We start from the raw sequence: 27,128 nt of genomic DNA, 5'->3' as shown, positions 1-27,128 counted from the left end.
TTTAGTCTCCTAGGCCTTCTAGAAGCTCCAAAGAGCAGGCTCAAGCAGTTAATGATTAGGGCAACAGTTACAGGCCTCCTGGTTCCTCTGAAGGGACATAAATAACAATCTGATGCAAATCTTGGAGTTGTTCTGTAGAAACTAAGACTCCTACCTAGATGGAGGATGGTGAGTACAAGCACCTACCAGGCTGGTTGGTACCAGAAGGCTGAGATTCTCAAAACATCACCCTGTCACCTCACTGCCAATCAATGTGAAGAAGGTCCACGACCTGATTGAGGAACTCTATGACCCTCTCCCCTAACGTGGGCATGAGCTGCTCATTCTCTTTGGTTGGTGCCCTGTAAATAAACTCTTACTTTGCTGTAAAAACCCACTGTCAGAGTTTGGCTTTCTACACAGTGCGCGTAAGAGCCCCTGCTTGGTAAAAATCTGGTACCATCTTTTAGTGGACGGGTCACTAAGATGTGTTAAATGCTTTCAAAAGGTGTCTGACAACTAAAATGTTTTATTAAACTAAGAGCCTAATGTGGGGTTGTTTTTAAACGGAGATAGCATAGCTTAGTTCACCACTCTGTGTTGTGATAAAATACTTACAGGAATGTTTTTGTCTGACCTACTATAAGGGTAATCACCAAGGTGGTATCTTACTAGGAAATTCATGAAACAGCCATTGGTAGCAACAGCACTGCTACCAGTAATACTAACTTATTAAAATTAACAAAACTATAGATTATGTTTTTGGTGGTGGTGGTGGTAGTATTTGTTTTATGCTTACAGATATAAGCCCACAGTCCATATCTTATTGAACTGTTTTTAAAGCATATTCTGTGTTGATCGTAAAAACCAAAAACTAAAAAGATCACCCCAATACTCAAAGAGTATTGACTGAAAGACAAATAAATTAATAACTGCAATACAACGTGATTTATGTTAAAAAACAGAAAAATATATGCATGGGAAGCACAGGAGTTAGAGTAACTAACTCTGCCTGGAAGGCTTCAGGGAGTATTTCAAAGAATTGGGTGACATTTGAAGTGAATCTTTCCACTCCCTCATCCTACTTTCTTTCTCTATTGTATACTGAAACTTTTTACTTCTTATTTAGGGATTTAGTAACCTTAAATTTATTTTTCTAATTTTTCATTTTTATTTTAGACAATTTACTTTGAGGCCGAAACAAAAAGAAGAAAAAAATGTCACCAAGTATGTCTAGAATTTCCACTTGTTTGAGAATTTCAGTCATAAGTAACGAACAGGTTAAGAAGAAAAGTTACCAAGCTCCCCTGCCTTTGGCTTGTAATTCTCAGTATCTGCCTGTGATTTCTTCAGCAGTCCTCTTTAGTCACCTACCCGTGAAATCAAGGGCTAGACAAGGAACTACAGGATAATCACAGTCAGCAATTTTGGCAAAAAAAATGAAAAGGTGAGGTTCAGAAGCTGATTACATCTTATTTCATTGTTTTTACTGTGAAAGTTAGTTCCGAGTCCTGTAACTGTTAGGATTATCTTTTTGCTTTCACATATATACTCTGATGTTAGTAATTCTTTGTAGCTTGGCTAAAACCAGCTAAAATATCCTAGAGTATGTATGTCCCATCTGTGAATTTGTGTCAAAATGCATTTGCTCATCTCTAAACTCTGATTTCCTAATACAGTAGCAGAACTTTATTGCAAGCTTGTATACTTGACTTTGAAATGTTTTCCAAAAATGAAGGTAAAATATACATGTATCATGGACTTAGCTGTTTAAAAATAAAAAGTAGAAAAGATCAAATTTAATAGTTCAGAACCTATTTTGTTTAAAGTGTGAGTTCTCATTACAATTTCACTTTAATAATACTTATTTCTGACATCTTTGAGACATTATCTTCTTTTGCTAATCTGTATTCTCTCAATTCAGATAACAGATTTTAGAGAAACTGAAGCCTTAGGAACACCATAAATCCAGCTTGAAGACTCATATTTATATTAATAGGTTTCAAGGAAGCCACAGTTAATATGCAAACTACCACCCCCTTTCCAGGTAGGTATTTACTTAATCATATATACCTCTCTGTTTTTTTTTTAAAACATTTTTTATTGAGTTATGGTCATTTTACAATGTTGTGTCAAATTCCAGTGTAGAGTACAATTTTTCAGTTATACATGAACATACATATATTCATTATCACATTTTTTTCGCTGTGAGCTACCACAAGATCTTGTATATATTTCCCTATGCTATACCGTATAATCTTGTTCATCTATTCTACATATGCCTGTCAATATCTACAAATTTTGAACTCCCAGTCTATCCCTTCCCACCCTCCTCTTGGCAGCTACAAGTTTCTATTCTATGTCTATGAGTCTGTTTCTGTTTTGCATATATACCTCTCTTAATTTCTGACATTAGGCATTTGCTGGTGCAAAGTGATATTTATAATGAAGAAGCAAAGGTTATTAAATAGATCCTGTATGATATCTTCGTATTTTTCCACCTATTAATTAGTGGGGGAGAAGGGGTTATCAGACATATAACAAAAGTTTCCTTTTCTTCTTGGAAGAGAATTCTTAATTGCTAGATTTTGAAGTAGCTGATTTTTTAAAAAAAATACACATATACCTACAGATAATCTTTAAACAGACCAATAACAGCCATGTGTCATGCTAAGCTTTGTCAGCTGTACCCTGAATCTCCAATACACCTCACTTTCCTTCCCTCTTAATAGTTAAATCCTTGCAACTCATCCTTAAACCTGATCTCTAATGCCATCTGCTGTTGTACTTCTGTGTCCTCAAGAAGTTCTATCAATCTGCCCCAATATTATTCCTGCTTGACTTTCACTCCTGTATGAAGACCAAGGTAGTTCACTACTAACAGCTTTGTAAAATAAAATTCAAGTACTATACCTTTGGTAAGATTTAACATTACAGTTACAAATGACAGGGTTCCTACTTATTACAACTACAAGTAATCCTAAATTTCTCAAATAGAAAAACTTTCCAAAAAGAAAATTCAACTATAAAATAAAAGAGGAATATTAATATAAAGTAGGACTACAAAACTTTAAAAACAAAAAAATCCTAAAAACAAATGGGTATGATCATACAATTTTTACTTTAAAATTTTACAGCATTAAAAGTAATATTGTATGATTTTAAAATTAAAACCCACTTTGTAAGTCAGAAAAGAGAAAAAATAAACTTCAACTCAAGATCTGTTACAAAAAAAAGTAGATACAAAAAAAGTAGATAAAAAATGAACCAGTGGTTCCCCTAAATTTTTGAGTGCAATACAAAGAGTTGATTATGTAAGTACCCCACTCGCCCTCTATTCTTTGTATTTGCTTAGTGCTCACCTACACTAAAGGGCTCTCAAAGTCTTGTTTTATACAACTGACAAATGGGAGTCATGCTAAATGCACCTTTGTCCTTTACTATTTACTTTTGCCCCAGAAGCCCTTCCCTTTCTAGTAAATTCTAACAAAAATGTCAACATCTAATTTTAAATATAAGCTCCTCTGTAACGCTTTCCTTGCATACTCTCCTGCTCACCATCTTCTCCCAACAATTTTGTGATTCTATAAACATTCTGTATTTCTATTATGGAAGTTATCACATTATTATGTCATAATTACTTGTTTACTGCAAAGGATAGGCACTCAAATATTTTATGGAGGAATATATACATCAAACAATGCTGTAGTCTAGAGATTATGTTCAAAATTAAGGGATACAAAATTTGATCCTCCTCTGTGAAAAGTACAAAGTAAAATATTAGTCCTATGATCAATTATCTAAAGGGTAACAGACAATTTACAAAACAGAAACAGACTCACAGACATAGAAAACAAAATTGTGGTTACCAGGAGGGAAAGGGGGTGGGAGTGGAGAGATAAATTGGGAGTTTGGGATTTGCAGGTATCAACTCCTAAATATAAAATTATCTGGATAAACAGCAAGCTCCCCCTGTATAGTACAAGGAACTATACTCAATACCTTGTAATAGCCTATAATGAAAAAGAATATGAAAAGGAGTATATATGTATAATTGAACCACTATACTATACATCAGAAGTTGACTAAACATTGCAAACTAACTATATTTCAGTAAAAATAAACAAAGTGCAACAGACATTAGGTGTGTTACTAACACCTAAACAAAAATAATTATTTAAGGTAATTACTAGGCAAATTAACCATATTAAGTAAGAGCTCTACTATTATTATCTGTATATTTTCTTATTAAGGAAACTACATCAATCTATCATTTCTATAATTTAATAAAATCTCAGGCTGACAGGCCTTAGTTAGACTACTTGGATTTTAATAATTCTCCATAAAAATCACTTCCCTGAAATTCAAAATTACATTTCCAAGAGACCGTTTCTTTCTTTTTTTTTTTTTTTAACATTTTTTATTGAGTTATAATCATTTTACAATGTTGTGTCAAATTCCAGCATAGAGCACAATTTTTCAGTTATACATGAACATATATATATTCATTGTCACATTTTTTTCTCTGTGAGCTACCACAAGATCTTGTATATATTTCCCTGTGCTGTACAGTATAATCTTGTTTACCTATTCTACATTTTGAAATCCCAGTCTGTCCCTTCCCACCCAAGAGACTTTCTTAAGTAAACTATTAAGTCGGCACAGGTGTTTCTTCTCTCTCTTTTTTTTCTTTTTTTTTTTCTTTTTTTGGAAGAGGAGGTAATTAAGTTTATTTATTTATTTATTTTTTTAAATGGAGGTACTGGGGGTGGTGTTTCTTTTCTAAACAGAAAACTACCTTTTGGCAAAGAAATTATAATTACAGCTGTAAATTATGTTTATAATTCATTGTGCTCATTCAGACCACTCAACTAGGGTAAAATGACATCAAATAAACTAGTCAATGACAAAAACTTAGCACCAAATCTCAATGCTATTTGACCTAATTCGTAATCAGTATATAGTGGTACTGAAATATCCCTCTAATCCCTTTCTGCTCACAGAAGTTTCAGTTTTAATCACCTGTTAAGGAAACAGGTATTTTGGTTATTTTTCATTTGCTACAAAAGCACATTTTTTTTTTAAGCTTAGTATCCTAAGTAACTGGATCATGTATAACTAGCTATGCTGCACAATTCCAAAACTGGAATTTTGTTTAAATGCTTGTAAGGAAGGTACAACTGCCCCTTCTCAAGTTAGTGTGTGATAACTCTAAGTAAATATTATGACTTCCACCTCTATTTTCCCTTTCTAAAATACTGCTTTAGAAGAATGACTATATCATTCTGACAACTTATGAAATGACACAGACACTACATGAAGTTGTAAGATAGCCAAAACAAAATTTTTATAGGAAATTTAAAAGAAAATATTTCTTTCCACTAAAACAAAAATGAGACAGGAAAATCTATTATAAAATTAATAATGAACGTATTTCTTATAAAACAATCAGGTGATTTCTACTCTAGCCATATGGCAGGATAAATACCATGAAGATCCTTCTACTATAACAAGTAACTCTATCCAGCATAAGATGTCATGCTTGTTGCACTGCTGGCCTCATAGGAAGTAAGAATAATCTCTAAGGGTACCAAAAGAAATGAAAAAAGAAGGTTGACCTAAGTAGGCACGGTTGCCCAGAGGGTAAATGCATCAATCCACAGCCTAGAGGCAAAGTGGAGACCTGAGGAAAGGTGTTAGTAACACACCAATTCCTGGCTAAGTAAATTCAGAGCTTCTCAAGGAAATTATCCTCTAATTAGGTTCCCAGGTTTAACTACAGATAAGGATGAACAAAATATGAACTTTATAATCAACTGGACAAGTTCTAGAAAAAAACATTTTATTTTTATTCAAATGACATTAAGTTTATAAACTAGGCAAGAATGCAAGGAACACTCTAAAATATGAGTAATGAGGAAGGATTAGCCCTACCAGATATAAATATACTAATTAAAACTATCATGCTGGCACATAAACACAGACCAATGACACAAAGTGGGAAATCAGACCAGATCCAAGCACATATGGAAATTCAGTGTATGGTAAAGATAGTGTCACAAATCTGAGGACTGAAAAAGACTTCTTAGAGGGGAGGGTATAGCTCAGTGGTAGAGTACGTGCTTAGTGTGCACAAGTTCCTGGGTTCAGTCCCCAGTACCTCCATTCAAAAATAAATGGAAACAAATAAACCTAATTACTCCCCCTAACACACACACACACACACACACACACACACACAAAGACTTTTCAGTACAAGTGCTGCGACAACATCTAGATATTTGGAAAAAGATAAAAATGGATCCACAACTCATGATAAACTCCAAATGGATCAAATATTTGTATGTTTAAAATGAAACATTAAAAAATTCCTATTAAAAATACAAGGAGACCTTTTATAAATTTGGAGTAAAGGCCTTTCTAATGATATGTCAAGTTCTAGAAGTTGTAAGAGGAAAGATTAATTAAATTTGGTTAAAAAAAAACCTTAAGATTTCTGCATGGCAAAATAAAATAAGCAAGGTGTAAAGACCAATGACAAACTGGAAAAAATACATTTGTAACCCATATTTCAAAGGGCTAAAGAAGCTCTCTTAGTTTTTGTATGGAAAAATCTCCAGAATATACCAAAACATTATTTAAATGAAAAAAGTATGACACAGAACATTGCATATAGTATGCTACCAATTATATTTTTAAATGGGGGATTTACATGTATTTGCATGTATATACATAATATATTTGTGGGAGATAGCAAAGGCACTGATATTAAGAGGAATTATACTCCAGGAAGTTTCTCTGCTCCAAGTATGGTTCCAAACAATTTGTTCTTAATGTGATACTAACTTCCAAGTAAGACACATTTAATACACAGAACAGTTTCCTTCACTTTGGTTGAGAAATGATTGTTCTGCTTAACTATTATCATAGTTAGTAGGGGGTTATCACCTGATTGCCTAAAAGGAGATTCCGAAATGGATCTGAGTACTCAGAGGGGAGAGATGGGTAATGATGGTAACAATGTTTCATTGTTTCTTTTTTTATCTTTTAAGTTCTAAATCATAGGAGTGTATTACTTAATCAAAATATTTGCTAGTTCAATACCCATACTCTTAAACATTAAATTTTTAGTAAGTTTTGTGTCCAAAGTATCTTTTGCTATCTTAATCAGTTTCTGAATTCAGAGAGCAAGTTCAGGATGAGGGGGATACCTAAGAATATCTCAAAGACCTAAACATAAGAGCTGAAACTATACAACCTTCAAAAGACAGTATAGGGGAAAATCTTCATGACTTCAGATTTGGCAGTGGTATCTTGGATATGATACCAAAGCAAAGGCAGAAGAAGAAAAACAAATTGGAGTCCATCAAAATTGAAAGTGTTTGTGCATCAGAGGACAATGAAGAGTGAAAAAGACAACTCACAAAATGGAAAAAAAAATTAGTTATGTCTTAAACACAGAATATGTAAAGAACCCTGAAAACTCAGCAATAAAAAACCGCACAATTCAAAAATAATCAAAAGATTTAAACAGACAGTTCTCCAAAGAAGATATACAACATCATTAGTCATTAGGGAAATGCAAAGCAAGTTCACTGTAAGACACAACTTCATACCCTTTAGAATGGCTATTATTTAAAACACACACAGAAAATAACAAGTGTTGATGAGGACATGAAGTAACTGAAACCCCCATGCACTCCCATAATGGGAATATGAAATAGTGTAGCTGCTATGGAAAACAGTTTGACAGTTCTTCAAAAAACTAAATATAGACTTAAAGGATCCAGCAATTCTACTCCTAAGTATATACCCAAAGGAATTGAAAGCAGGAATTCAAACAGATGTTTTATACAATGTTCACTGCAGCATGATTCAAAATAGCCAAAATGTGAAAGAAATCCAAATGTTCAGAGCTTATTAATGGATGAACAAAATGTGATATAAACGTAAAATGGAATATTACTTGGCTACAAAAAGGAAGAATTTCTGGTATATGCTACAACATGAATGAACTTAAAAGACACTGTGCTAAATGAAATAAACCAGACACAAAAGGACAAATATTTTATGATTTCACTTACATGAGGTACCTAGAATAAGCAATTTCATAGAGACAAGGCTTAGGGGAAGAGTAATACAGAGTTACTGCTTAACAATTATAGAATTTCTGTTTGGGGTGATGAGGTTTTGGAAATAGATAGTGGGGATGGTTGCACAACGCTGTAAATGTAATTAATATCACTGAATTTATACAACTTCTATATTAAATATCAAATAGACTTTACCACAATTTTAAATTTTAATAATGTAATAGACCAAAAACCATTTTAAAAAATTGAATTGTACAATTTAAATGGGTGGATAATATGGTATGTGAATAGTATCTCAATAAAGGTATTTTTAAAAGTACCCAGTCATACTGAGTCAGAATCAATAAGAAGGCATCAGGAATCTACACTTTTAATAAATATCTCATATATATATCTTGGCATATACCTGCAAGTATTCTATAGAAGCTTCTCAGAAAAGACACTGTGGAATCAAGGAATTGCCCACTTTTAATTGTGACAGATATAAGTACTACTCTCAAAAGGTACTATATCAATTTACTGTCTACCAACAACATGTAAGAGTGCTTGTTTCCCCTATATTCCTGCCAACACTGAATGTTATGAAATTTTTTGGTTTTGCCAAAACGTAATACAGAAAGGTAAATCTCAAAATAAATTAAAAGTAAACAAAGTACATCTTAAACTTACACCATACTGTTTTTCAATTATATCTCAATAAAACTGGTGGAAAACACATTTAAAAAAATTAGAACCCTTAAAATCTGTAACTTATATAACTTTAACTAAAAGATGTGAAGAGCAGCTAATATTTCTTAAAGGAAGAACTAAACTTTAAACTTTAGTCATTTAAGTGCCTGTTCCAAAACTGTGGACTGAATTTTTTTAAAAAATGGTATATCTGAATCACTCTAAATAATGAAGTCCATGAGTAAACTACTATAAATCTAAAATTATGTCACGTGATTCAATAATGGGAAAATTTCACTCATGGAACTGAACTTGAGTTTTGCTTTTAAATATTATGTAAAAAGTTAACAATCATTCAGTACTAATCATGATTGCAAATTATTTTTTCAAAGGGTCTTGTTTCTGTCCTCTGACCACTGCCGAAAGAAAAATTCTATTAAGAGATAAAATACATGATCTTTATTTCTATGTTTTTACTAGAAATCTAAGGCCTAATATTTGCTTTAAAAGCAGCACTGACAAAAACCCAAAGACTTTTGAAGAATCAGGGGGGAAATGTTTTGGTTATATATGGTAAAGCCTTGCTTTAAAGTAAATAAAACAAATATCTTGTAGTAACCTATAATGAAAAAATATGAAAATGATTATATGTATACATATGATTGAAACATTATGCTGTACACCAGAAATTGACACACTGTAAACTGACTATGCTGTAATAAGTAAGTAAGTAAGTAAAGCCAAACCAAACCAAATCCCAAAACTTTCTTAGACTATAAGCATGCCTCATAATAGTCCATCTTTCCCTCCTTAGCCACTGATGCTTAATCTTTCTGGAGTCATGAACCCTTTTGAGATGCTGCTGAGAGCTATGTGAAAATAATATCCAAACACACAAAATTCTGCATAGACTATCATATTCTGAGGGCAACCATACTCATCTAAAGCTTTACAGAGGTCCCAGGTTGTGGAGCCCTATCTTAGGCTGTAAAAAGGAAAAGAGAACATTCACAAGAATCTATCACATGCTAGATACTACATATAAATTTAATTCTTTTTTTTAATTGAAGTAAAATTGATTTACAATCCTGTATTCATCTCAGGTGTACAGCAAAGTGATTCAGTTTTTTTTTTTTTTTTCAGATATTTCATTACAGGATAATGAATATAATTCCATGTGCTATACAGTAAATCCTTGTTGCTTACCTATTTTATGCATAATACTTTGTATCAGTTAATCCTACACTCCTAATTTTCCCTCCCTCTCCCCCTTTCAACCATAAGTTTGTTTTCTTTGTCTGTGAATCTGTTTGTTTTGCATATAAATTCCTTTGTATTATTTTTAGATTCCAAACATAAGTGGTATCATATCATATTTGCTTTTCTCTGACTTACTTCACCAAGCATAATATTCTCTAGGTCCATCTATGTCACTGCAAATGGCAGTATTTCGTTCTTTTTATGGTTGAGTAATATTCCATTGTGTATATATACCACATCTTCTTAAGCCAATCATTTGTTGATGGGTACTTGGGTTGTTTCCAAGTCTTGGCTATTAAAACGTAATTCTTTATATAAGCATTTAAGATAGGCATTAACACTACCATGTTATAAATGAGAAACCACAGCTCAGTTAAGATAAACCAAACTGCCTGTGTACTGTTATTAAGCCAGTATTTGAACATGGTTCTGATCCCATAACTCATGCTTTTTCCATTACTTATTAAGAACTAATATATTCAACATCCTGTTGAAACTGCTGGAAAAATAAACACTTATCCATTACCAGCAGTTTTTTAAAGTATATAGATACCTTTCCTCAGGAATCACAGACTGCAAACAAGGTAAGTAAGATATAAACTACTTATATATTTAGACTAAGTATGTATTGTGGGTAAAATCTTTTCAGTACAAAAACCTTATCATTAGCACTATTCAGAAAAAAACACTACAGAAAGATAACTAAAGACATCATGTTGGAGCCCTTTAAAAATTAGCTGTGCAAGACAAGCTCTAACATTGCTTCAAGTAAAAAGGTCTGGATAAAAACTTTTTGAATAGCCCTTATGAAAATTCTTTAGGTTACCAGGAATAGATATAAGGAAAATAAGGCTCAGGGTATATTAATCAACTTAGCTAAAATTCATCCAGTTAATTTTTTCCCAAGAATTGGTACAATACTCATTATTTCTTGACTTAAAATCTAACTCATCCACAGCTGATTTTATCAATAAAATAACCCAGGCTACCTTATATTTCTATGATCCTATGCAGAATGGCAACTATTAAAAATTTCTGGACATCAAAGCAATTTGGAAAACAAAATTTCTGGATACCACAGTCTGCATCATGAAGAAAGCACATAAATTTGATGTTAAGGAATTAACAGTAAAAACCAAGTTATTTTACACAGTCAGGAATATTCCAGAATTTTAGCCAAAATGTTAAGTCAATTCTTTCTACCTAGATTCACTGTTTTACTTACGCATGCACAAATTTAAATCCGTTTGTAGGCACATATGGTACCTACAACCTGAAATTAGATACTGCAGAGAGTAAATGAACTTGTGGTCAAGACATGATCTAAACAAATTTACTATCTTTATTAGAATTAAGAAAAAATAGTTATTATGTGTGGATAACTGGTGGGAAATAGGGGGACAATCTTTAATATATTAATTTGCCTTATGAGGAACAAAAGGAATTAATTCTTGCATGTAACATTTCATTTAACAAAAGCTTTTAATATGTTAGTGAATGGATCCTTGCAACCATCCTGAAAGCTAGGTGGTATTATAACCATTTAACATCTTTGAGCCTTCATTTCTTCTGTTAATTTGTCTACATTCACATTGTTAGTAAACAGGAAAGCAAGATTCAATTCTAGGTTTCCTAACTACAAATCCAATATTCTTTCCACTAGGCCACATAAGAGCAGCAATCTGAATATACACTCATTTAAAGTATTTGCCATAATCTTATAAATTCAAAAAATACATGGTTATCGTATGGCTCACATCTCTGAAAAGCCTCAAAGCCTGTTTTAAGCTCACAAAACAGACTATTTGGAAATAACATATAAAGATTAAAATCAAACTTTCTGGAATATTTATGTAAGCTCGATAAAAATTAATGTAGAAATCCAAATATTGTTAATAATTACATATTGTTTTTGGGAATTCTACTTACTCGCTTTGAAGGACAGTGTTCATTCTTTTCGTCTGTCATCTTCCCACTTTTAAGTGCCTTCCTTGGGTGCTTGATAGTTGTTTTTATGGCAGGTCGACATACATAGTTCTCCAAGTTTTTTGGAGGTTTTTTAGTCCTCTTAGCCTGAAGGCCAATTTTCAATTTTAAATTTCCCTCTGAAAAGTTTGTTTCTTTCACTGAAAACTGTTGCTGTGCATCAGTCAAACCATCATCTTTCCCTGCTTCAATGTTTCTTTCCCGATTCCACTTGCGAAGGTCCTCTTCTTCCTTTGTGTTATTATCTAGTTCTACTTCTCTCTTGCTGACCAGTGTGCCAGTGTTGATGGCAGAGGGACTCTTTCTTGCAAATCCTTCGGAATCAGAACCCAATCCTAACATAGCAGTATTTCTAGGGTCCATCACAAGTGTATGTTATTGCCAAGGAATCTTATGAAAATTTTACAGAACTGTGTTCCATAAAAAACAGGGATCTCCAAAACTTGCAACCAGCATCTCTTTCTCTGCAGGACAGACCATAACAAAAATTTATCAGAACAAAGGCAATTATTAACATGAGAAATGAGTACACGGGGAAGAGGACAAGGAGGTCAGAAAGAATCCAAAATCACGGTTAAAACAGATAAATATATTTCAAAGTGGATTTAAATTCATTTAGTTATAAATAAATTTAAAATTTTGGAATAAGTTTATTATTCTCCAGATATCACAAACAAGCTGTAGTGGTACGGTCCAAGTCAAACAGTGGTTTAAGAACCACTGTTAACAACTCAACCAAGAAGCGTCTGCAACTGATAGTCAAGCAAAAGCAAACATAGCCTGAGATAAAAATAATTTCATGTATTTTAACACTTCTCAAATTCAGAGGAATATAATTCTCACATTTTAATTAAATAAAATCAACTTCATTGAACGTAAAAAAAAAACGTATTTTTGGCTGCTTTCAGTGCTCCAAACTTTTTTGTAAGAGGTTGTAGGCTTTTTAGGTTAGGATTCTTATTCTTAGGCTGGAATTATCTCTGTTGCTGGTACGCAATTCAACTCTGAATTCATTTACTCATTCATTCATTTAAAAATATCTCTGAGCACCTATCATGTGCCAGGCATTGTGCAACATCCTGGAAATACAGTATTCAACAAAACAGATCCAGTTTCTAAACTTATGAAAGCCTTATGCTCTAGTAAAAAAGACAAATGTTAAATAGTTATATTAATGACTGATAATAATTGTTATAAAAACTCTGAAAACCAGACACAATTTTCCCTAATAGCAAATAGTCAGTTGGGACACTTCAATCTCCCAAATCTATGAAGTATTTTTAAACCAGCATATAGATTTATTATTTTACAATAGGTGATATAACTTAGCTAAGAATCTGAATAATGTATATAGGGCAACCCCCTTACATAAATAAAGATCCTCAGGAAACCAGACTGCCATATAATCTAGTGACTAGAATATAAAACCAAAGCAAAACAATTCATTATTCTTGAAGACTGACAAACCAGTCTTTATTTCAGGCATATACCCAAATCAAGATCCAGTACCAGTTATCTGGAAGAAAGAACATCCTATCCCTTAGAAAGTTCCACTGATGAAGTAGAATATTTTATAGTTTAAACTATGTGCCTTAAGACCTTCTCTTCAACAAATTTATAAGATTTTCAAAGACAAAGACCATATGATATAACTGTTACAACTCCTACATGAAATGTAAGTAAAATGCATAGCCCAATGTCTGGAACATAGCAAGGCTCAATAGAAGGTGCCAACAATTTTATCAGTAGTACTAGTAATAGCAGTAACAGCAGCACTTTAAGTAGTCACTCAACAAATATTGGCAAATTGACTAAAGCGTGTTTCTATTCTATTCGTTCACATAAACAGCTGTAACAGTAACTTTCCAGTTCTACAGGACAGTTCTTCTTGCCATCTACCACTTCATATATTAACGCCTCACAATGGTATTCAAGGCTTTTCATAATCTGGCTCTAACTACTCAAACCTGTATATCCTGACTTTCCAACACACATCCACTATAATTTAGTCAATTCAGTTTTCTTTACTGTCCCTAAAAAATCATGTTCATTTCTGCTTCTGGGCCATGTGCTTTCTTTCCTTTAAAAGTACAAAGTCCTTTCTTCTCCATGATGTTTCACAACTGAAAATTCAAAACTCTGAAAATCAAAAATTTTTCATAACTCACTAGTAACAAAACCTAACTTGATCTGGATCCACATTGGTCTTAATTACAATTTCTGTGAACAGTCATACATTTTAATGTAGAAGAACTAAAATGTTTGATTAAGGAGTGCTACCCTAAACACTACAGTAGAAGTAACCCAATCTACACTACATTAGCTTTCTAAAAGCAAAAAACAAACTTTTGGATGACAGATTGTAGACCTATGTTCTCAGACCATATTTAAACTTCCACTGACATGATCCTTCCCTGAATACCTATTATCCATACAGGATGACAGTTTGGATGATTAACTGTTTTTTTTCCCCCTTGCTCCACATTTGTCAGTCACATCCCCAAATGTACTATAGCTAAAATGTAAACTTCATGACGGACCTCTTCTAGCTTGTTCATCACTATATCCCCTGCACCTGGAACAATGAATAGAACACATTTTAGTACTCAATAAATGGTTGAATTAATAAATGAATTTTAAGGCCCCTACAGCTTCTAACATAATGTTTGACATGTAGAAAATGTTTCTTCTTTTTTCACATGACTTCATCTTGCGTTATTATGAGAAACATACACACAAGGTTTTTTTTTTATTATTATATGTTGATTGTATTTCATAGAGGTGGTTTTTTATAAACTTACTAAAATATTTTAATTGCACTAGTAACAGCTTCCAAATCATATCTTATACCTCTTTTGTCTCTGTACCATCAAAGCTGGTCTAAGGAAAACAATCACGCTCACTGATCTGAATTTATATTCCTGACCACTAACCTCATATGAACCCTTAGTGCTGTTAACACATTTCCCTAATCTATTCACACCACCACTCTCCTAGACAACTATTCCATATCAACTCCATTCTCACTGACTTTGCTTCCAATCAGATGATGACAGCAGAAACTATCAGAAACTGCCACAAGTTCCTACCATATATCCACCCACCTGCCAGTTTCTGTTCCTATGGCTTCTGTCTTCCTTCCTATTATAATGCATAGTCTCTACTTCAAACCGACCCATTTAAGGGCTAAATTCTATCCCCAATGCCTTCTCAACAGCATTATTCAGGAAACTATGCTCTTTCTCCCTCACATCACCCATTTCTCACCTTTCCTCTGGATAATGCCAAACAGCATGAAAACATACTAAAATATTTCTCATCTAAGAAAACAACTCTTGACCCCATTTTCCCACCAGCTTCCCATTTCTCTGTTCCTTCTTACAAAAAACTTCTTGAAAAGACTGTCTATACTCCCCATCTCTAAACTCTCATCTTTTCCTTTTCTCTTGGACATACCAATCACATTTTCACCACCACTGCTCCACAGAAACTGCTGGTCAAGGTCACTAACGCAGTCTTCACTGCTAAGTACAATGATCAATTCTCAGTCCTCTGATCTTAACTGACTTATCTACAGAACGTGACACACATGAACAGCCCCTCCACTTCTTCTCTTGACTTCCATGATACCTCTTTGGATGGGTCTCCCTTACTGGCTAGTCAACCTCAGTCTTCTTTGTCAGTTCTTCCTTTTCTCTCTTAACTATAAACACTGGAGTGCCCCAGGCAAGCTCTTTCCTTGTCTATCTACGCTCATCTCCTAAATGACTAATTGGTCTTTTGGATTTAAATTCCACCTAACATTGATGATTCACAAATTTTTATTGCCAGATAGAGACCAGCTGAGACCTCTTCCTAGAACTCTAGATTCATATATCTAAATGCCTACTTGACAACACTGGATGGCTAACAATTAGGTACTTCAAGTTCAAAGTCAATTCACTTTCACCCAGCTCCCCCAATCTGTTCTTCTCACAGGCTTACTCATCTCAACAAATGCAACTCCAACCAGAAATATTTAGGCCAAAAATTTCTAATCATCCTTGATTCCTTTCTTTTTCTAACGCCCCGTATGTCCATTTGGTCAGAAGTCTTCTTTACCTTAAAAATAAAAGCAGAACCTATTTCTCATTAATCTGATAGCTACCAATCAGACACAAGTGATAATATCTGACTTGGACTATTTCAACAGCCCCCTAACTGGTTCCTTGATTCAGACTATCTCTTTAGTCTTCTTGACTTGACATCAGGGTGATCCTTTTAAAACTTGTATCTTATCATATCACTCCTCTGCTCAAAACTCTTTCAGTGACTTTCCATCTCACTCAAAGTAGCAGCTAAAGTCTTGCAATGGTCTAAAGGCCCTCTCTTCCATATCCTATCAGTCTCTCCACTTAGTTCCAAAAAGTGGGGACACAAGTATTCTCCTCCTGTTTCTCAAATACAACAGAAATAATCCCCCAAAAGGGCCTCTGCACTTATTTATTCTACCTGACCAGAACATTCTTTCCCCAGATAACTGCATGGTTTGCTCTTTCATTTCCTTCATATCTTTGCCTAAATGTAACTTATAAAAGAGGCATTCCCTTTATAAAATAGAAAAACACCCATTCCACCACCCTTTTCTCATACTCTATCCTATTTTTCACCTTTGCTCGTCTCACTATTGGGTGTACAATCTATTTATTGTCTGTATCTTTTCAGTGGAATGTAAAGTCCATGTGGAAATGGATTTTTGCCAGTTTATTTCAACATAGTATCCCAGGACCTAGAACAGTACCTGACACGTAAGTGGTATTCAGTAAAATATTTGAATTAATTCCATGCCTTATGTGGGTTACATCTCATTGGCTTTAATTTGTTCCTCTTCTAGGTGTTCCCATCTTTCTTTCTTATTTCTTAAATTCTAATGCCCATCCTGCATTTCATGTTACCAAGGTTAACTGATGGACTGGCCATACATCCTTCTGGTTAATTATTAAAACAAATCCTTCCTGGAATAAAAACAAATAATGATTTACATAAAAATAACTGTTTATATGACTACTCACAAGTACACACATATTAAAACTCCCCTAGAATTTTTGACTTTCATAATGAAAGAATTCCAGAAGACTTAATGCATATTTATAAAGTAGAATTTCAGTATTTTTTCCAAAGAACTCAAAGGACTTTTTACCAGCATTTATTCCCTTTCAAATCACTCCTGAGAATTCTTTGGAGAGCATGATTCTCCATTTTTTTTTTCCTTTTAAAATGGAAAAAACTGAAACCAAGTCACACAGATGATTAAATAATAGCAGAATATCAATCAACTGAAAGAGAATTAATTTGAAAACACTGATCACTAATCTAGAAGTGTATGTAAGAATACAGAAATATTATATTTCTTTAACTTGATCAAGGAGGAAAAAGAACAGTATGCCTAAGGGCATATTTTGTGAATCTATTTAGGCAGTAAGACTGGAAAATCATGATTGGCAAACTCCACATACCAAATTTAAGTGTTTCTAGTAAAGATAAATCCAAGTTCTGAAGATACTTCACAACAAAGAATGCTTTTTATCTGCTAAATGAAAACTGTTTGAAAAGCAGTTCCTACAGCAGCTGCCAGAATGTTGTTTTTGAACTTTCAAAGCAATGTTCTTTGTGAATGATATTCTTTCAGCTTTTGGAAAGATGTATCTATACAATTTAGGTTTTCCATTCAGGGGCAAGGATACTATGTTGTTACACAACTTACTCTGGTTCCTACTACAATATATTCAATTTAAAATACAGTTTCAAGGAGAAACACAGAACTAAGAATGCTGAAAACTCTACTCATGCTCAAAGAGGCAAATTCAATATTCATCTCACACGCAACTTTGGGACTTATATTTTCAAACCACTGAAACAATCTGAAACAGTCCAGTTCAAATTCAAGTGAAACTAACATTAATCTATAGCATGAAGCCCTTTTGCCCAGATCATTTTAGCTATGAACAAACTTTTTAGAAAATTACTAATTACAGTTGAACCACAAGAATCTGAACTGCACAGGTCCACTTGTATGAAGATTTTTTTCAATAGTAAATATTACAGTACTACAGGATCTGAGGTTGGTTGAATCCACAGGCATGGAGGAACCGTAAATACAGAGGGTTGATTACGTGGGTTTTCAACTACTTGGACAGTCAACACCCTAACTCCTCCATTGTTCAAGAGCAAACTATATATATTTTTCTAAGTACTACAAATATTGAGTCCTTAAAGTGGGTTCAGTATCAGTAACTTAAAAATAACAAAAATATCTAAATTTTACTGAGCTCTTAATATGTGGAAAGCTCTATGCTAAAAATTTTATATAGACTATCTTATTTAAGCCTCACAATCACCATGAGGTAGTTACTATTATCACTCTCTTTTTAGAAATGAAAAAACAGGTTAATAGCCAATAAAAGGTAGAGCCTAGATCTGGCTGGTCCCTCTTAAACACTATGTTAATGCTGTCTCTTAAAAATCATTTTCAGTCCTGATCTTATTACTCCTCTCTGTGACATTTGGTATATTTGATATTTGAAACTCTCACTTGGCTGCTATGATGACACATTCTACTGGCTTTTCAACTACATCTCTAACCATTCCATCATCTCCTTTTTGGATTCATCATTCTTAATCTACCGCTTCATTCATTCAATAAATATTCTGAAAGTCTCTAAATATGTTTTGAGAATTATGACATCCATTGTAGGTACAGTCATAAATAATACAAATATGGTCCTTGGTGTCATGAACCTTAAATTTTAGAGAGGGAGACAGATAAATGACTAATCATATAAATATGTATAATTATAACTTCTAATAAATGTTAAGGTACTACTAAATGAGGTAGTATATCAAGGGAACTTGGAGGGATATCCAAATATCTTAGAAATAACATTTAACTTTAAAGTGGACCCAGTATGAGTAGGGAATAGCCAGGCAAAATGGAGGTGAAAATGATCCAAAAACCGGGAAGAGTATTTTTAAAAAGTCCCCAAGACTGTAAAGGTTAATAGTAGATAAACCAAAAGAATAGCAGAAAATGAAAATGGGAAGATAAACAAAAATAGCTTGCAGAGGGCCTTGCTGGCCTACATAAAAATGTGAAATCCAAAAAGAAGCTCTGAGTAGGGGAGTAACAAGACACAATGTAAATTTTAGAAAACTTCTCTGGTTGCTGTGGAAGAATAGTTAGAAAGACAGCAAAAGTTGATTCTGGGATACTAGTCATAAGACTGACAGATTAGGGTGGTAGCACTGGAAACAGAAAAATGGACAGATTGTGAGATTAATTTTAATTGATATGATTTGTCAATAACATGTAGGAGAGGCGGGAAAGAAAATCTGAAGACTTGAGCAACTGGAGAATTGTATGGTGGTACCTTTCAGACACTTCCAACAAATATTTACTGAGTGCCCATTATGTAACTGAAAGTTATATAGCATTGCAAGAAACACAAAAATCTTGCCCTTGTGGAACTAACATTCTAGAAGTTGTTTGCCAGGATGAGTCAGAAAAGGAAGATGAAGAGTCCAGGAATAAATAAGTTAAAATTTAGATGCCCATGAAATACTGAAGTAGAAAGGTCAAGCAGACAAAAGGAAATATATGTACATGATATACAAAGGAGACAGTATGACAATATATGAATGTAAAGTAAATGAAGTTTTATAAGTTTTTATTTTAACTTGATAAGAAAGGTAATTTATCTTATTTAAACTTTCCCCAATACGTAAAATAATTTTTTTTTTCTTTTGGGATAAGTATACAACTAAAATTACCACACTACAGACTGAACAATGTTAGCAAGTTTTTAGCTTAACGTAAGTAAAATCTAGCTTGCCTCATTTGTAATAAATTTTTATTTTCTTTGTGGTCTTTATTAAACACAATTAGAGACTGTAATTATTGTTCTATTTCTCAACATTCAAAACCAGGTATAAATTAACTACCTAACACTTTAAAAAATTAATAACTCCTTATGCAATTTAATTTATTCTGGGTTTCATCCTGATTCAAATTCTTATAGATGACTGGCGTATTTCTTAGAATACATCATATAAGCTAAGTAATTAGTACCACCAGTTGATCAAGTCAGAAACCTAGGTGTCACCTTTGACTCCTCAGTCTCACATCAAAACTGGAGAAAACTTAAACTTGAAAAGACACACGTACCCCAACATTCACAGCATGCCTATTTATAACAGGGAAGACATGGAAGTGACCTAAATGTCCAGCAACAGATGAATGGGTAAAGAATATGTAGTATGTGTGTGTGTATACCATACAAAATGGAATATTAGTCATAAAAAAGAATGAAAAAATGCCATTTGCAGAAACATGGATAGATCTACAGATTACTAAGTGTAGTTAAGTCAGACAGAGAAAGACAAATATACGACATCACGTATATGTGGAATCTAAAAAAATAATACAAACGAACTTATTTAGAAAGCAGAAATGGACTCACAGACGCAGAATACAAATTTATGGTTACCAAAGGGGAAAGGCGGGCATGAATAAATCTGGAATTGGGGATTAACAGATACACACTATTATACATAAAGCAGATAAACAAATATATACGTATAACTGAATCATTTTTGCTGTACACCTGAAATACTGTAAATCAACTATACTTCAATTTTTAAAGAATCTAAAAAAACAAAAAACTTCTGAAAACCACATAAATAATTTTTGGTTACATGCAGTTCTAATTTCACTGTCACAGACTTGTCCAGAAAAACAATTCTTCCCCATAATATAGTATGGTCTTCTAACTTCACTGTATATCCACCTTGCTCTCCTCCAGTTTCTTCCTCAAGATGCAGCCAGAAAGATGATTTTAAAAACAACAAGATTACGTCATTTATTTGTTTAAAATCTCTGGATATAAAAGTCCCCAATCCTAATCATAATTTATAACACATTTGCAGTATGGTACAGTAGTTAAAGACACAAACTCTGGGTCCAGAATGCATACACTCAGATTCCAGTTCTGCTATATTAATTTTCGGCAAAGCACTCCATGCCTTGTTCTCTCATCTGTGAATAGAAACTGCTGTTAGTTCATGAACTAATAAATCAGAAGTACTTAACAAAAGTACTTCACACACATATCAGTGTTTACTTTTTTGTTTTTGTTACCTGCCCCTACCTGCCCCTAGCCACAACATTTCCCACTCTTCTATGAGCAGAGCAGGGGCAAATAACCACCAAAAAAAAAAAAAAAAAAAAAAAGAAAAAACAACTATATGTGTGACACATAAGTGTTCTAAGTACTTTTCAGTTCCTCAAATGTCTGTCTTCCTCCCTCTAGAAGAACATAGTTCTCTCTGCCTGGAACTCTCTTCCATCCACTTCTTGGATAGGACTTCTACTCATCCTTTCCATCTCAGCTTAAAGGTCACTTCATCAGGGAGACATTTCCTAAACCCTGTTAAGTGCTCATATAGCATACTGTAAGTCCCTTAAAACTTATTATGCTTAATATTCATATTTTACATTAGATCATTTGTTCCATAAAGATAAGAATCCTTTCTGCCTTATCACTGTTATAGCATTAGTAAAGTGCCTGGAACATAAAACATATTCAATCTACTGACAGAATAAACAAACATACATACTAGTATACTTTTAGTCATGCATATAGAGAAAAAACAAAATGAAAATTAAAATATTAAAGAACAGATATTATAATTGTCTTTAAATATTATATAATCTCCTCATACTGTTTTTACAACCTAAAAAATAGGCACTATGTATGTAACTGGTAAAAGGGTACGTAGTGTCTTAACTGGTTTAAGATGTTTTATATCAAACCACTGAATCAATGATATTATATAAGTCACTGAAATCAGAAGCTAAAATATTTTCATGACAATCCAACAAAATTTAAACTATATTCCTAATTTATATAGCATAATTTATACAATATAAATTATATTTACAACATGGGACAAACTAAGCTTTTTACTCACATACAGAAAAACTCTTCATTTAAAAGATTGTTACAATCATCAACAATTCCTAATTTTCAAAGTACTAATCACCAATAAATCTAGTTATTTTTACATTTATATACTATAGATACTTCTTAAATTTGGAGATGCCAGTGATTTTAAGAGGTTTCATTAATCAATGACCACATTTTCAGGGGAAAAATTTTTATAAACCACTATCACATTAAACGTAATTATGAACTGTGTAATTTCCTAATTTCAGAAACATTAAACTGGGAGGGAAGAATGTGTCTCATGACCAAAGAAATACTGTTTTAAACCAACAAACTACTTTAGAACCTTTAGAACAGGAAAGTGAAATGGCAGACATAAATTACAATCAGTAAGCCACAAGGGGAAAATATACACAGAAAAAATTCCCAAAGATAATCCTGAGGAAAAAAATTATACTCATCGACTGGCAGACAGATAATCTGATCAAACCTTACTTAGCTCTTCCTAAGGAGCAAAGTTAACATGGATCAAATATATAACTTCAAGTCTGTTGTTTTTTATTTTTTTTTAAAGAGGGATGGGACTTTGGTTGCAAGGAATGTGTAGGGGCATTGATTTCTATCCCTAGGGAATTCTAAAATGGTAACAAGAGGGAAGTAGAAGTTACATTGGAAAGATTGTCTCATTAATGAATTATTACAATTATTACCAGGATTAAGGGCTGTCAACTCAATCCACTTGGTTGTACACTAAACAAATGAGTCACTTCCAAGAGAGGGCACCATTCACACTGTAAATATCTTACACTTGTTTTTCATAAAATTTTTCTGTGGAAAAATTGGAGTCAAAATATAAAATGTTACAGTTGCTTTGGAAAATAGTCTGGCAGTTCCTCAAAAGGTTAAACAGAGTTACCACACAACACTGCAATTTCACTCCTAGGTATACATCCAAGAGGAATGAAAATATGTATCTACACAAAAACTTTTACATGAATGTTAAACATACCCATACAGGCTCTGTTATTCATCAATAAAAAGGAATGAAGTACAATCATCCCTCAGTATCATGGGGAATTGGTTCCAGAATCCCTGCAGATATCCAAATCTGAAGATACTCAAGTCCCTTAGATAAAATGGCATAGTTTTTGCATATAACCTACCTGCATTTAAGCATATCTAGATTGCTTACATGTAAATGCTACATAAACAGCTGTAAATACAGTGTCAATGCTGTGTAAAAAGTTGCATGCAGTAAATTCAAGCTTTACTTTCTGGGATTTTTTTCCCCAAATATTTTGAATCCATGGTTGGCTGAAGGCGTGCATGTGGAACCCAGAGACATGGAGGGCCAGCTGTACTGATATATGCTACAATACAGATGAACCTTGAAAACATTATGCTAAATCAAAGAAGCCAGTTCCAAAAGACAATACATTATATGATTCCGCTTATATGAAATGTCCGAAATAGGCAAATCTATAGAAAAAGAAAGTAGATCAGTGGTTACCTAGAGCCAGGGGAAAATGGGAATACCTAGGATGAACAGTGACTCCTAATGGCTACAATGATGAAATGTTCTAAAATTATAGTGGGGTCCTGATTGCATAACTATGTGAACATACTAAAAACCATTGAATTGTATGTTTTGAATTAATGAATTGTATAGTACATGAATTATATCTCAAAAAAGCTGTTTAAAATGTTTCTGGCAGATCAAAATAAAATATCTTGTGGAAGAGGTTCCTTTCCTACTTTGCATAAAGACAGAATATGTGCTGGTGGCAGTCCTGTAAAAACTTTTTCAATTAACAAATTTCAGTATGACAAGAAGCTGATTTATTTGATGTATGTTGCTGCATGTTGATCTAACTTGCTATCCATTTGGAGAAAACAAAGTTAGATTCATTCCTCCCATTAAACACAAAAATAATCTCCTCAAGGATTTTAGAGCTATATGTAAAAATAAAAGCACCTGAAGAATATTTGTGAATATTTCTACAGCCTATAGTTGAGAAACCTTCTTAAGCAGATCAGGAAACTAGAAATCATAAAGGAAAATACTGTCAGATTTGATTACATAAAAGTATTATATATCTGTATGGTAAGATGGAAACAAAATAAAAAGAAACAATGGATTGGTAGAAAAATACAATAAACATGAAAAAGGATTAATATCTCTAACATACAAAGTTATTCTATAAACTAGTATATAAGAAAAGACATAGAAGAGATATGCACAAGCAATTATAGAAGAGACAGAAATAATCAATTTGAAACATAAAGATGAACTACCTCACTAGTAGTCAGGGAGGTATGAATTAAAATGAGGTATTTTTCACTTACTAGTCTGGCTGAAATTTAAGACTGATAAAAACTAACACTGGCAAGATGGGGAAGGGGGCACTAGTAGTCAACATCATTTTGGAAAGTGGTATTTATAGGATCTATTACAATTCAAAATTTTATATACTCTTTGACTTCAACAGAAATTCTACTTTTATGACACTATCATAGAAAAACAAAAGCACCAATAAAAGGATATTTATCACAGCACTCTGATGTGACCACATAAACAAAAATAGTTAAATATATATATAAACACACACACAAATATACAGCCATGCCTGCTATTTTTAAGTTAAAATGCAAGCATGATCTCATACTTATAAAAAGTAGGAAAAAGCACATGTATTAGTATGCACAGAGAAATAAGTATGGATGATTATACACCAATTGATAGAATGGTTACTTTAGGGGAAAAGTTTGAAAGTAAAAAGGGAAAAAAATTATATGTGAATTTTTTCTTGACCTACTACAGAATTTGTATTAGTTTTGTAATTAAACGTAAATCCAATAAAAACATATTTTTATTAGATTTGAAATATATGTGGCTACCATATGCACATACCTCTCAAGTCTTGTTTTGTTCTGATACACATGAAATTGAGAAAACCCAATAGCTTCTAGATGTACTTTCTAGATGTACTTTCCATTATTCTACTACTGACGAGCCATTTTCTTACTACATCACTCTTCTTTCTGTTTCCATTCAATAGACTACCACCTACTGCACACCTCTTTATCTTTTATTTTATTGTGGTAAGAACACTTAACATGAGATCTACCCTCTTAAAATTTTAAGTGCACAATTCACTATTGTTGACTACACGTACGATGCTGTACAAGAAATCTCTAGAGCTTGTTAATCTTGCTTGACTGAAACTTTATGCCTGTTAATAAGTAATTTGCATTTTCTCCTACCCCTAACTACATACCTCTTTGAACTGGATCAGAAAGAAAAAAAAAAGACAAATTGGACTTATAAAAATAAGAACTTCTGTTCATCAAAAGACACTACCAAGAGAGTGAAAAGGCAAGCCACACACTGGATGATATCTGCACTCCATATATCTGAGAAAGGAATTGCATTCAGAACATATATTAACAGCAGGTACTTCACAGAAGAGGATGTCCAAATGTCCAACAAACACATAAAAAGATGCTCAACCTCACTAGTCATCAGGGAAACGCAAATCAATACCAATGAAATACTATTACACACCAAAATGGCTAAAATTAAAAAGAATGACAACACCAAATTTGGGGGAAGATGTGGCACCTGGTAAAGTTATACTCATATAATCAATTTGGAAAACTGTTTGACAGTACTTACTAAAGATAAAAATATGCTTACCCTGTGGCCCAGCAATTCCACTCCCAGGTATATGCCAAAGAGAAATGAGTGCATACTGTTCACCAAAAGAGGGGAGGTGGCCAGGTAAGGCTTCACAGCATCAACTTGAACTTTGTCTCAGAAGCTGGGAAGGTGTTCTCTAAGCAGCCAGGCACTGGGAGGAACATGAAAGTCATGGAGAAATAAACGAACTGTGTTTGGGAATGATGGCAGTTCCAAACAGCTGAAGCACAAGGATAAGAGGCCTAGTGAGATACAAAGCTAAAGAGGTATGGTGGGTCTTGAAGAGTGCTGAAGAGTCTGTTCTGCCAAGGCATGTGGTCAGGTTTGGATTCAAAAACTGCACTGAGCAGTGTGTGGGATATAGCTAGGGGGCTAGGTAACTAAAGGTAAAGCCAATTACAGTGGGACACAGACAGATGATTATCACTTTGATGCCATTTTACCAATTTTGGAGAATAATTACTTTTCTTATACCCAGTCTGCCATTCTTTTTTGTGTATGTGTGTGGCCATTCTAACATTGATGTGTTGCTTTAACATGTAAGTTGTAACTTCTGATGATTCTCAAGAAATTACTGCATTACCAAAATGGTGAAGGGAAAAGGAAGGTGGACAGATTACAGACAGTCCAGCAAAAAGTTACTTAAATCACCATCCAACCACCAACATCCTTACGTGAGTTTATTCCCATTTTTAAAGTCTCTGTTGCAGAACAGGCAAATTCAGCTATCATTCCATAACATTCAATTAAGAAGCTTATGAAACAAGGTACAATCAAAATTGCCCATGAACCCCCAGATGTTATATACTAAAATTTTTATGGGCTTATGTGCACTTTTGGGGAAAGAGCATAAAGGTTTCATTATATTCAAAATGGGACCCATGACTACTATCACCACTACCACCACCACCTCAAAAAGAGTTATGATCCTTTGTTTTTGAGGCCAGCTTCTAAGGTAAGGTACAGAATGGATGTCCATGAAACTAGGAGGTGGCCATTTTTAACCACACAGTTCTAAGTCTCAGTAAATTGTTTCCAGATTTTTGTGGAACAGATTCATTTAGAAATCTTTATAGAGGTTTATCTGAATCCAAATCATACTACTTTCTTAAACATTTCAGATATACTTAAGATCACCTCTAAACTATCTGGAAATTTTTGGTAATGTTTTCTTAAGAACACCATTTACCTGAAAGAGAACTAGCTAACGCTCATAAACGATGATTCTGGACTTCGACTTGGGAAAAAGAAATTATAAATGATATGGATCCTTAATTCTCTGGTGATTTCTATAAAATAGCAACAAGAGGTCAGATAAACCCTAGGGAGTATGTTGTTACTAGAAAAGTTTCCTCTCAATGTTCTAGAATTTCTCTTCATGGACTGAGAAAGTCCAAAACGATCAGCCTTTTAGGCAAAGTGCCAATTCAACAGATGGGCCCTATATTTTCCTAATGGTAG

At 33.4% G+C, this 27,128-nt stretch overlaps 1 protein-coding gene across 6 annotated transcripts in view; it reads right to left on the bottom strand.

The window, feature by feature from the left end:
• The window catches only part of ASH1L (ASH1 like histone lysine methyltransferase), a 152,408-nt gene that overhangs the window by 114,386 nt on the left and 10,894 nt on the right, over positions 1-27,128 (bottom strand). For 3 of the 6 annotated variants that reach the window (XM_032464077.1, XM_032464078.1, XM_032464073.1), the window contains exon 2: positions 11,931-12,451. In XM_032464077.1, coding sequence (XP_032319968.1) covers positions 11,931-12,350 — 420 coding nt within the window. In that variant the 5' untranslated portion in view covers positions 12,351-12,451. Of the gene's footprint in view, positions 1-11,930; positions 12,452-25,664; positions 26,349-27,128 lie in introns of those variants that run through there. The other 3 variants (XM_032464076.1, XM_032464074.1, XM_032464075.1) reach the window with 2 other exon arrangements.

Source organism: Camelus ferus, chromosome 21, assembly GCF_009834535.1.
Source record: "Camelus ferus isolate YT-003-E chromosome 21, BCGSAC_Cfer_1.0, whole genome shotgun sequence".
Lineage (NCBI taxonomy): Eukaryota > Metazoa > Chordata > Mammalia > Artiodactyla > Camelidae > Camelus > Camelus ferus.
The sequence above is the reverse complement of the archived record's forward strand: the minus strand, read 5'-3'. Positions and strand labels throughout refer to the sequence as shown.